Genomic DNA, 12,170 nt, shown 5'->3' with positions numbered 1-12,170 from the left:
CGGAGCTGGTATAAAAAGCTAGAACGAGCTTTTATTTGAAAATGGTAGGGTTTATGAAAAAGGGGATGGGAGTCTATTACAAGAGAAAGTGCGGGGTAGGACCGAGGTCCCCGGTCCGAAAAAGGAGAGAAACAGAGAGAAGGAGAAAAGGGCATGAATTAAAGGGGAAAAGTGAATCCAAAACCAAACTTGGAGTAAAGGGGGAAGGTGCTTAGGAGGAGGAGGACCGATCACAAGGTGGCAGGAATGAAATCCGCAGGGCGAGTGGGGACTCGTGGACGCAAGCAGCCTGGCCTTCTCTCCTGCCTGCTCCCAAGTCACGCTGGGTCCCCGGGACGCCTGTGTTGTTTCTCCATCGCCTTCCCTGGCTGTGCAACGAGGAGAACACTGGTCCTCCGTGCCCAAGAGACCACGGGGATATGCAAATGCAGGCTGACTGCTGAGCCCGGAAAGATGAAAAAAACTGTGGCTCACCAGCAGGGAGGCAGCCTCAGATTTTGAAGTTTATGAAATCTAGGATGCTCGGGTCCGTGGAAGGAAGGAGAGGTACAGTATGCACCAAGAACCGCTCTCTATTCCTTGGGGACTCCAAAGAGGTAGGTCCTATTCCTGTCTCTTTCCTACAGCTGAAGCCTACAGAGATTAGGTATAGGAAGGCATTAAGGCATTAAGTGGGGTGACCAGAACTTACAATCAGAGCCCACACTCTTAGCCGCCACCTATGGAAACAGCAGAGTCCAGAAAAGCACAGGGCACGGGCTGGAAATCCTGAATGAGAGCTTGGAATAAGGTAAGGGATCAAATCCACTGTGTACGGATGCCAACATCAGCTGGACACAGAACCATGTTGAGATACTCAGAGCTGGCACATGATTGGAAATCACGAGCAGGCTCTCCTGTCAAGGCCAGGGTAGGAAGGGGTGAAAGGTACATGCAGGAGGGGACAGAATATGGCGGTCGCCTGGGCGGGGACTCCCGCCGGCTTCCCAGTCTTGTCTTACTCTTCCTCCCATGCAGAAGATTCTCTGCCTAGCCTGAGAGCACTGCCAACATGCATTCATACAGCCTGAGGAACTAAAAAAAAAAAAAGAAAAAAGAATGACAGAATGACAGCTTTAAGGAACCTCGTTGGCTCCTCCTCGGTGTTTCCAATAGCACAGGTGTTTCAGTGACACTATTCATGGCAAGTCAGGTCTGACCCACATCTGTTTCCTTTGGGTCCATGATGTACAGCCAGCATAATCTCCTGACTATGGAAGTACAGCCTCCAGTAAGACATACCAATACCAGATCTTGCCATGTAAAAAAACAAAAAAACAAAAAACAACAACAAATGTTCCCTTCTAAATCTCACTTAAGCACGTCAAGATCTGGTGGTCTTAGCTAAATCATCTTTATCCACCAGTGGGTAAAGAATTTCAGGGTCTGGCCCAAGTGACCACCACAACTGGATTATTTGGATCTTCCTACTGGCATGACTGACACGCTCAAGTTAACATACGATGAAAGGAAATCCTGAAACCAGAGAGAGGACTTTGAAAGAATTTACTGCTTATTTTTTTCTCTATCAACTTACAGAACCTCATGTTTCGGGATGAATACACATTATATCTTCAAGAACACAGCAATTTTATGTTCAGTGTTCTCCCACTTGAGGGCACAAGTTTCCTCCTACTGTTATCTCCCTAGGGAAAATTAAGTTGTTAACAATTAGTCTAACATGAGATTTCTAGAAAATCCAGAAATTTCTAGCAAATTTCAGAAATTCACTCTGGGGCTAGAGTTGACTGACCAGCAAGTCACTCTTAAGACCTGTACAACTGGGGTGCTTGGGTGGCTCAGTGGGTTAAAGCCTCTGCCTTCAGCTCAGGTCATGGTCTCAGGGTCCTGGGATTGAGCCCCACATCGGGCTCTCTGCTTGGCAGGGAGCCTGCTTCCCTCTCTCTCTCTGCCTGCCTCTCTGCCTACTTGTGATCTCTGTCAAGTAAATAAATGAAATCTTAAAAAAAAAAAAGGCCTCTACAACTAATGTGGGTGGGCAAAGTCACACCATGTGGTACCTCCCAGTACAAGCTTCCAAAGCACCTGCCCTTGTAGGTAATACTCCCATCAGGCTGAGAGGCAGAAAGCACCAGGACAAACACAGTGGATCCTTTTCTTTTTCACCCTTGGAGATAAGCAGGAAGTATCTGAGCTCCCAGTGGCCAGCTTGGGTCTTTCTTGTCAAATATCACCCATTAAGATCACACTGCCCTTGACAAAGTGCAACTCTGCTTACTACTAACCACTTTCCCAAAAAGAATTGTTCTTGATAAAGTAGAATTTATATGTTTGAAGCAAGCAGACCTATGAAATATTTGATAAGGTGAGTCTGCGGTCTTGTTCCTTTATTTCTTCAGGAAGAAGAATCCTTGGCCATTGATGTCTGGACTTAATGGCACACTAAGATATAAGACAACATTCATAAAAGGATGCCCCGACTTCATGCAATAAAACATACTGAAATTTCAAAGAGAATGGAAGGCAAAAGCCAATCATTTTAGAAAATTAGATAGGAAAGCAAGCCTTTTTACTTTCTTCTTATGTAATGTATCATATATAAAGGATTATTTTTAAATGTATACCACTAAAAGGATAGGAAAGAATAGGATATTTGAAAATAGAGCACCACAGGTCAGGGTACGCTGCTGACCACATATAGATTTGAGTAAAAAGAGCAAAGGCACATTATTATTATATAATTAGCTAAGCTCTTGTTAATTTTATGCCACTTGATATTAACGAATTTTCACCCCAAGGATTAGCATGGTATAAGGAGATGTTTCAAGCATCAAAGGTATGCTGTGAAGTGTGTAAACCTGGTGATTCACAGACCTGTACACCTGGGGCTAATAGTACATTATATGTTAATAAAAAATTAAAAATTTTTAAAAAATTTACAAAAACATCGAAGTTACCTTAGCTCTGTATAGAATATTTCATCTTCAACAAACGAATACAAATCATTCCGCTGACAGAATATGAACCTAGCTAGTCCTTACATGGTGTTTCCTACACGGATGCTTGTAATCACGCTAACTCCTCACAACCACCATAAGAGGTAAATACCATTCATGCTGTCACAGGCTTATAGATAGGGAAACTGAGGCACAAAGAGGTTAAGTAGCTTGCTCATAGTCCAGTAAGTGCAGAGCGGGGAACTGAACCCAGGCAGCTCGGCTCCAGTACTGCCAAGGCTTTCGTTATCGTAGCAGTAGTTCTCAAGTTCAGCCAATGTTGGAATCCCCTGGAGGACTTGTTAGCACACAGATCACTGGGCCCACCCCCAGAGTTTCCGGGGTGGGGCCTGAGAATTTGCATTTCTAAGGTTCCCAGGTGATGCTGTTGCTGTTGGTCTGGGAACCACACTGTGAGAGCCCCCAGACCTACAGCACAGCCCAGCTGCCTTGAATATGACTAGTATTACCCTCACCTGGGTTTTAGACTTCAGGTGCAAAGCTAAGTGCTCTCAAGAATTCTTGCTCCTCTCCCTCAAAGAGTGCAAAACAAATGTAGAATGCTCCGCAAGTAAATGTTTGATTGTTTTATGGATTGGCCTTGCCTTCAGGGAGTTATCAAGTTAGACTAATAATCAGAATCACAAGAATATCAAGTCCAAAGCAGCAGTATTATTAGAAGGCCTGCTTCCCTGTGTCCAAGACAGGGAGGGAGGGGGAAAGCGGGTTCCTTTATGCAATGCAAATTCCCGCTACCTGACCTGACCTCTTTGGCCACGTACACAAAACAGTGTTCTCTTTAACTGGGGTGTGCTCCGACATGCCCTAACGATCAAAGACAGGTTGAGAACGTCCATCACATTTTCAACATGTTATGTGCAAACGTTATGTTTTATTTTCATCACCAATCCTACATTTCCATATCCTATACAATATGGGGAGACAAAAAAGAAAAATGCTGATCATTTGGGACTTAAAAAAAAAGATGTCTCCCAAGATAATCTTAGCCACCACCATGGCTGGCCTCCCACAAGGCTGGATACCCTGGTAAGAAGATGCGCGTGACTAGAGCAATCTGTTTCTGGGAATGAATACTACAGCAGGCTTAGTTTCCAGAAATAAAGCCGGATTTTCTCTTCTCTTCCATGTTTACCAAGTGGGAAAACAGTCCCCAAACAACAGTCTTTCTTGCCTACCACACCCTGACCCCCTCTCCCGCAAATGCAGCATTCTTTTGAGTGTAAACACCTCTTCATGATAACCTTAATTCCTCCCTGTGATTTTCTCTTCCACACTATGCCTCTGCGAAGAATAGAACTTAGATAGGCTAAGGCATAAGGTTTGGTAGCTGCTTGTGCTTTTTGCTTTCATTTCAGGTAGATCATTCTAGGTATAATAGGATTTGACTAAAAGGACAAAACTAACTAGTTACATAACCCGAGCTGTGGGTCAGTTGTATTATCCCTTTTTTCAGGGGCGAAGGAACAAATACAGAAAAGCTCAATGCTTGCCTGAGGCCCACACTGAGCATGCCAGAGATGATCAAATCAGCAAGTAAGATTTCAGGAGTCCCCGAGGATCATACTTGGGAAAGCCAGATACAGAAAGAGAAACAGGTGTGGCTGGGCACAACGATAAAAGGCTCTGATTTCCCTCTGCCCCAACTATAATAAGGTTCTTCCATCCTGGCTTTCTCAAATTTGCCCTACTCTTCAAAAAAGAACACAGTCTCAGGTATCTCACTTATACCTCAGTGAAGATAAAGCTTCATGTTGCTTCACTTCAGCAAAGGGCACCGAAAATCCAAAAGCATTTATTGAGCAATCAATCCATAAGAAATGCTATTCTAAGGAAATTACTCACCCAGATCCTGGAACGGGATCGACTGCCAGGTTTGGGTCTTGTTTCCCAAACTGCACCATTTGATTAATAAATCGCATATCAACATTTGTGGGGACTCACTACAAAGATTTCAAAATAAAATTTTTAAAAATCCTATGTTTTGAAGACATATGCTTCTGGTTATGATGTATCAAACTAACACTCCCACTAAGGATAACTAAAAAAATAAACCTGTTTGTAGTCATCTTAGAGCAACCAAGACAGTCAGCACTTGATGGGTCAAGACCACAGGGAGAAGAAAAATACATGGAGGTATTGTCCTTGTATTGCCTTTTCATTTCAGGGGATTTGATCCTTCTTGGCATGATGCATGAGTATCAAACAGAAAGGAGCAGCAGCCTACAGCTTGGAGTGATATCACTGGCTGGGAACAAAAATTGGAGCTTCAGGAAGCTTGGACCTGAAGGGCTAAGGTCCCATGGGAAAGGGGCTGCATAAAAGTGAACTCACAGAAGTTTGGTTTCACTTCCTATTGGACCTTGGCTCTTCAAGTCCTGGCTGCCTGGAACTCCAACATTTCCATCTGAGAGATTTGCCAAATATTAGGCTGTGCATGCATGGAGTAGGAAGCTGAGAAAACAAGCAGAAAGAAACTGCTTAGAGGACAAAGAGCTAAGCAGAGTTTCTGGCAGTTTCTCAAAGCTGGTGACTTAAAAATTAGAGTTCAGAGCCCACCAAGGAAGAGGAGCTCTGGTAAACATCCTAGACCTTCAGCTGAGACCCCCTCCCCCGACCCCCGCAAAGGGCTAAACTTTAGGAGAAAGGGAAAAACCAGAAACAGATAATCCTTAACAGATCTTTAAATACCCCACTGGAACAAAAGAATGAAGCAATCACCCTGTATTCTGTCTGTCTTCCAGAAGAAAATGAAATCCACTCTGGAAAGAGATAGCAGTATCTATAAATATTTTCCATAGATCATGGCCAGAATTTAATTTAAAAAAAATATCAGGCATGCTAATAAATAAAACCAAATGAGGAAAAATCAAGGGAACAAATAGATAATGGGAACAGACCCATAGGTGATCCAGATAACAGAGTTATCAGACATGATCCTTGAATCTAACCTTATATAAAAAGGATAATAAATCACAAGTTAGGCTTGTCCCAGGAATGGGAGGTTGGTTTACCATTTATAAATCATTTAATATAGTATATCACATTAACACTTAGGGAAAAAGATCAGAAACTTTTTAAATAAAATTCCACACCAATTTCTAATATTAAAAAACTCTTAGTGAGCTAGAAATAGAGAACTTATTTATTCTAATAAAGAGTATCTACAAAAACATTTTTAAGAAACATCATCCTTAATGGTAAAATATTAAATATTTCTCCTATTAGCTTCAAAGTCTGATAGGGATTTCCAATCTGAAACAAAAATATGAATCAAATTCAAAATTGTACTGAATGTCCAGTCAGCACAATAAAACAAGAAGAACAGAGGAAGAAAAAAAATGTAAGAATTATAGAAGAACTGAAACTGGTATTTCTAGGTGACATGGTTATATTTATAGAAATTCCAAAATTTTGCACAAAAATTTGTTAGGATAACTATGTGAATGTGCAAGCTTGCTGGATATAAGATCGATATGTAAAAATCAACTGTATTTCTATATGTGGACAAAAACAGGCACTGACATTTTTAGAAGTTAATAACACTATTATAATAACATAAAAATCTTCAAAACCTAGAATATTCTAATGATCCATAAGTAATAGTAATCCAGTAAAAATATTCAAGACATAAAAGTTACAAAATATTACTGAGAAAAGTGAAAGAAAGCCTAAATAAATACATTTAGTATTAGTAAGAGTCCATTCTTCCCAAAATGATCCCTAGATTTAATGTAATTCCAATCAGAAGCTCAGCAAGTCTCTTTGCAGAAATTAAAATGCTGATTTTGCAATTTATGTGGTAATGCAAACCGCCATAAATAGCCAAGAAAGTCTCAGTATTTGAAGAATTTACACACCAGTTATCAAGCCTTCTTATAAAACTAAGAGAACGATGAGCATACGAAGGGTATAAAGGTCTTAGGACCAGACCCATACATACTTGGGTCACCTGATTTATGACAAGCCACTGAAATGCATGGAAAAAAGATAGTATTTTCAATAAAAGATACTAGATCAATTACGTATTTCTATTCTTACACAACTAGGCTACTTAATCTACTTCACTAGTTCACTTAGGATCTCAAATATCTACTAGGTTGGCTCATCCTGCTCAGCTAAAAACTTTCATATCCCACTGCCTCTGGGGCATCTACTCATGTCTCAAACATGTCCAAACCTGAATTCATCCTCATTCCCCTTCCCTCACTTATACCTGCATCCTGTGTCTCGGCGAATGGTTCAGAGGAGCATTATCAAACTAAAAATTCTGGAAAAATATGTTTTTGCCCTTTGACAGTTATTTTATCTCCTGAAACAATTACATTCTATCTGTAAAACAGTTCAGAAATGGTGAACTTCGTCAAAAATTTAGCGTAGCAATAATTCAGTCTGAGATTGCTCCCAGGGACACTGCTAGCAGCGCTTCCGGGTGACCCAAGGAGATCCTTCTTGGTTTCAAAGTCCATCTCTCACGTGGCATTGCCCTGATCCCTTGACTCAAAGCTGCAGGTCTTCACATCCTAAAGATAATAAAGTTAAGATAAAACATGTGGAGGAAGGAAGGAAGGAAGGAAGGAGGGAAACTTTGCCTGTTTGACAACAGACGAGAAGGCTGTGATACTGCTTACACCAGGAGGAACTGAATTTTAAATCTGGGAATTAATTCTCGCTCCCCAGGTCTTCCACAGTCTGCACCATGATAGAATGCAGGAAAGTTATCATATACACAGAGGACAGACCATCACTGCCAGCCACGCTGATGCCAAAATATACAGGGTAGAAAATGGAATTTTGAAACTAGCAGAAGTTAGTGGGCTAACTCATGTATCAAATAGGGCCATCTTTCAGACACCGAAGACATTTCTGGCTGGCTTTCAAGAGATGCTGTTTGACTTTGACTTCTAATTATACAAAATTCAATTAAGAATGGTAAAAAAGTGTTTTTAACCAAACAAGAAATGCAGATGAAAAGGATATTCTCGAAAGGCCTCAAAATTGCACTACTAATCTGAAAGGTGCTATAAAAGTAAATATCATGAGTACATGTTCTGAAAAGCAACGTGCTACCGCCATAAATACAGGTCGAAGGTATTCAGAACAGCCTTTCCACTCCAAGCCGCAGATAGCTCAGTGTGTAGGAATTTGGGGAGAACATAGTAAAGTCAATGGACAAACAGATAACACTCGGAATAAGTACAAATACTTTCGTATACATTTTCTTCTAGTCTTTTTTCTTGTCCACACCCTTCCTCTAGAAAAGCAGACAATAGGTGAATGCTTGCTCAATGGATCAACAATAGAAAAGCCTGGTAAGGGGTGCCTGGGTGACTCAGTGGGTTAAGCCTCTGCCTTCTGCTCAGGTCACGATCTAAGGGTCCTGGAATCGAGCCCTGCATCAGGCTCTCTGCTTAGCAGGGAGCCTGCTTCTCCCTCTCTCTCTGCCTGCCTCTCTGCCTACTTGTGATGTCTCTCTCCATCAAATAAATAAAAATAAAATCTTTAAAAAAGAAAAGCAAAGCCTGGTAAGTTAAAGAACCAGGGCCTGAATCCTAACTGACACATCTGCATCCCCAACAGACCCACCCCACTGGACATGCGCACAGAAGCACCCTCGGCATGTCTGCGTCCCAGCTAAGCAGACGGAGATGAGGGACGTCCACTCAGGGGATGGCTTACCTTTTATTGGTGCTTCACCTTGACTTTGGGACTGATCCCATGTCATCGGGGTGACTTTTGGGAAACAGCAGACAACACTTGGACTTGGCTAAACTCCTGTGTGCCAGGTTTCATTCTCTAAAAGGTAACATGCCTACCCTGCTTATCTGACGGGGTCAGTGGTTAAATCCTAGCCAGGAAAGATGTCAGAAGACTCTTCCCAAACTCGAAGGGCTCTGCAGATGCCAATTTTTACCAGTGTCCTCCTAAAAACAACGATTTATAGCACCAGATATTAACACCCTGTTCTACTCTGATTTAACCGCACGTGCTGTCGGGTCGCTGACCCCGCTCTCTCATTAGGGTGCTCCGGATCTTGTCACGATTTAAAGTCTTATCTCAGGGCTTATTCTCAGGTTTTGGCTGAAGTATCAAATGTTCCCCCTGTTCCGACTCAAACAACAGCTATTCAAGTAGTCACTTTTTTGAACTTAACCTGGCCCAGTGATTTCTTATCGGTTAAAAGGAATATATTTCTGCAGAATTCATAGCTACAGCCAATCTTCCAAGAATCTTTTCTGACCATCCCCTGGGTCAGGCTTCTTAGCTGCTTTACTATCAAGAGGCCCAACACCTAACTTCTTCTGCCTCAGCCAAGGTATGACTCAGCATCGAAAAACCTGCCTTTTTGCATTTTTCTTTTTCAAGGAGGCCAACGATTTTTGCAAAACAAACTTTGGTTACATTAAGTTAATCCATCAAATACTACAAATTTCACTCACACACAGATTAGACAAGTGAGTTTCTTCCCAAGCCTGGAGGATCATTTTTAGCCAGGACACCCCAAGACGGTACAGATGGGGAGATCAAACCTTGCCCAGAAGGAGTCCTGCAGTTAAATCTGGAGGCCCCTGGAAGAAACATCAGGAGACAGCAGGAGGCCTGGGCTCCTCGCCCACTGATAAGAAAAGAAAATCTCCTGTTGGCCAACCTGGAGCCCTTCAAAAGCATGAAATTCTCCCAATCCCCCCCCCATATTTCCCCTTTCCTATGCACAAAAGTTCAACACATCCAGTCGCCATATACTCCTGTCCTAGAAGGCAGGGAAATGACAACTCTGCTTTGACAGAGTCATCAAAGGTTGGGACTATTTGGGATTTTGTTTTCCAAACTCACTGCTGGCCTCCAGAAAGTATGACACCACCGTCTTAAGTGCAAGGCAGCTGTTCGGTTTTGGCCGGAGTTCAATATAAACCTTACAAACCTTACAAATAGGTCTGCTTGCTCTATTTTTTAAATAATAATAATTTTGAAAAATCCCATAGTTAAAAAATAATCCCAATCTAGTGTTTTCACTTTGAAAAACGTTTCCTGCAGAACAGAGAAAACTATGTATTCCAAACCGATGTCTGAGCCAGAAAGGTACTAGTCGGTTATTTTTACCAGATACAATGGACAGATAATTAGGCAGATTGAAAATCAATGGCTAAAAGAGGCCCAACAAATCACCATTGAGTATCAGTTCTCTCTGAAATAACAATACAAAAATCTATCAGTGATTAATTTATTATTTCAAAAGAGGCCCTCGATGGTTAAGTCATTGATGATACTTTTGTTTAGGGGTGAAAATCAGACATCAGAAAAACCTTACCTTCATTCTGAAATGTTAGTTATAGATACCACAGTGGCTATATTTTACTTTAACTGGCCCTACTAAGAACTCACATACAACCAACAGTTCTTATAATCAACACCATGATGTGTCCCCAAAGCCTGGCATGTGTCCTCAAAATAAGCCTTTTATGGGGCAAGTTAATATTCATTATTATTTTAGTGTGCCTGTTTGTAGCAGAGCCACACACAGATCCCTAAGTCCAGGAGAAACCAAAGCCATTCCTCAACCTTTGGACATTCTTGGGAAGTCAACAGATTTCCAAGACCAAAATCAAGAATCGGACGTGGTGCATGAAACCAAAGCTGGCAAATCCCTTACAGAGTTTGTCTGCGTTTTCTTCCTTTAATTGTTATCAGCCTATTTCTCATGTAATTGCCAGGCTCTTTCACCACGTGCTGCGTCATGCGCACTGAGAGTGCAGTGGTGCTAATTCCCACCCAAACACTGAACTGACCCCCGGATACGAAGCCCAAGTCAAGGTCACTGGCTGGCTTTCTGTGTGCTACAGGATCGAACTAGCTGCTGCAATAGTTCTTTCCTTGGGCCTTCTATTCCTCCAGAAATCCTTCCGTGGAAGTTTTTCTTTATTGGTAGACAGCCCCAAGAGCATACTCTTTTGAAGTTCTTTTGTAAAAACGGTCTGGCCTCATTTCAAAAAGCAAGACTGTTACAGACACAATGGGGAAGGATAGCGTATTGTTTCCTTGTATCCAAATGAGAAGAGATAGATACATTCGACACACACACACACACACACACACACACACAAACTAGATCATGTATGTGTATATATTATATGCAAACACACAGCTTTACTAACTTGAATTAGTATCATTTGTAAGCATCCTTACATGACACTCATGGATGAGTTTATTTTCGCTCCCTTCACCCATCGTTCAAAGCAGGCACTGAGCCATGGTGGGAAATGTTTTGTCCCCAATAAGGCATATGTTCTCTGATCACAAAGGATGCTGAGTTGCTACTGGCCATTGGCTTTGCTCAGGAGAGGAAAACTATTTGGAAAATCTTCATTTTAGTAATAAAAAAGTCATCTTGCTGGCTGAACATTACCATTCAGAGCACATCCCTCATCATGTTCATATGATGCCCCTGACCTCCAAACGCCCTTCCACAGACATACTTGGGGCTAGATTGTGGCAGGGTGAGAAATGGGGGCCAGCCCCACCCGTTGGGGTTCCTTGAGCCTTCATACCTGTGCTGATGCTCCTGCAAGACTTGATAAATGCTGATAAGAAAAGTTTGGTTTTTAAAACTCCCCACAACACAGTCCTTGTAGATGCGGAATTCTGCAGCCGTCACCGCCTCACCCTCAGGAATCTGGGATAAGTTGAACTTGAACTCTTTGTGGTGTCGCTGGCCAGGGGAGAACTCCTTCTCGTACTCCACTATAAGATTAAACAAGAGAGAGTGACAACTATTGTTACTGGACTAAGTGCCACAGGCTCACCTCAAGAAAGCTGCCCCATTTCCATTCATAAGTGGATTTTACCAGTTACCAATGGCTTAGGAGAGGGATTGGGGAAGGGGGGCAAGGACCAACAGTGGCTGGGCTGTCAGACGGGCTGAGATGAAAATCCCTCATTTTACCCAAGGATTAAATAAAATTCTTAGGTTTTATTTGGTTGAAATACCTTACATACTTGGTTGAAGTCAGTTGCATGAAAGCAAATTATTTAAACTCTCGGCTTCGGTTTTCCTCACCTTCGGAGGCAGGAATTAACAGGGCTTCCCAAGGAAGTGGTGAGAATAGAGGAAAGGATGAATGAGAATGTCCCTGGTGATCTTGAACCCGGTGACCCCTT

At 42.1% G+C, this 12,170-nt stretch overlaps 1 protein-coding gene across 1 annotated transcript in view; it reads right to left on the bottom strand.

The window, feature by feature from the left end:
- BMP6 (bone morphogenetic protein 6) overlaps positions 1-12,170 on the bottom strand; it is a gene marked incomplete at its 5' end in the record, with an annotated part of 147,051 nt that overhangs the window by 16,635 nt on the left and 118,246 nt on the right. The window contains one exon of the mRNA XM_080806062.1: positions 11,561-11,753. Within this exon, the coding sequence (XP_080662188.1) occupies positions 11,561-11,753 (193 nt within the window). The remainder of the gene's footprint in view (positions 1-11,560; positions 11,754-12,170) is intronic.

This window comes from Martes martes (genome assembly GCF_963455335.1).
Source record: "Martes martes genome assembly, chromosome: 6".
Taxonomy (NCBI): Eukaryota; Metazoa; Chordata; class Mammalia; order Carnivora; family Mustelidae; genus Martes; species Martes martes.
This window is presented reverse-complemented; position numbering and strand designations above follow the sequence as displayed.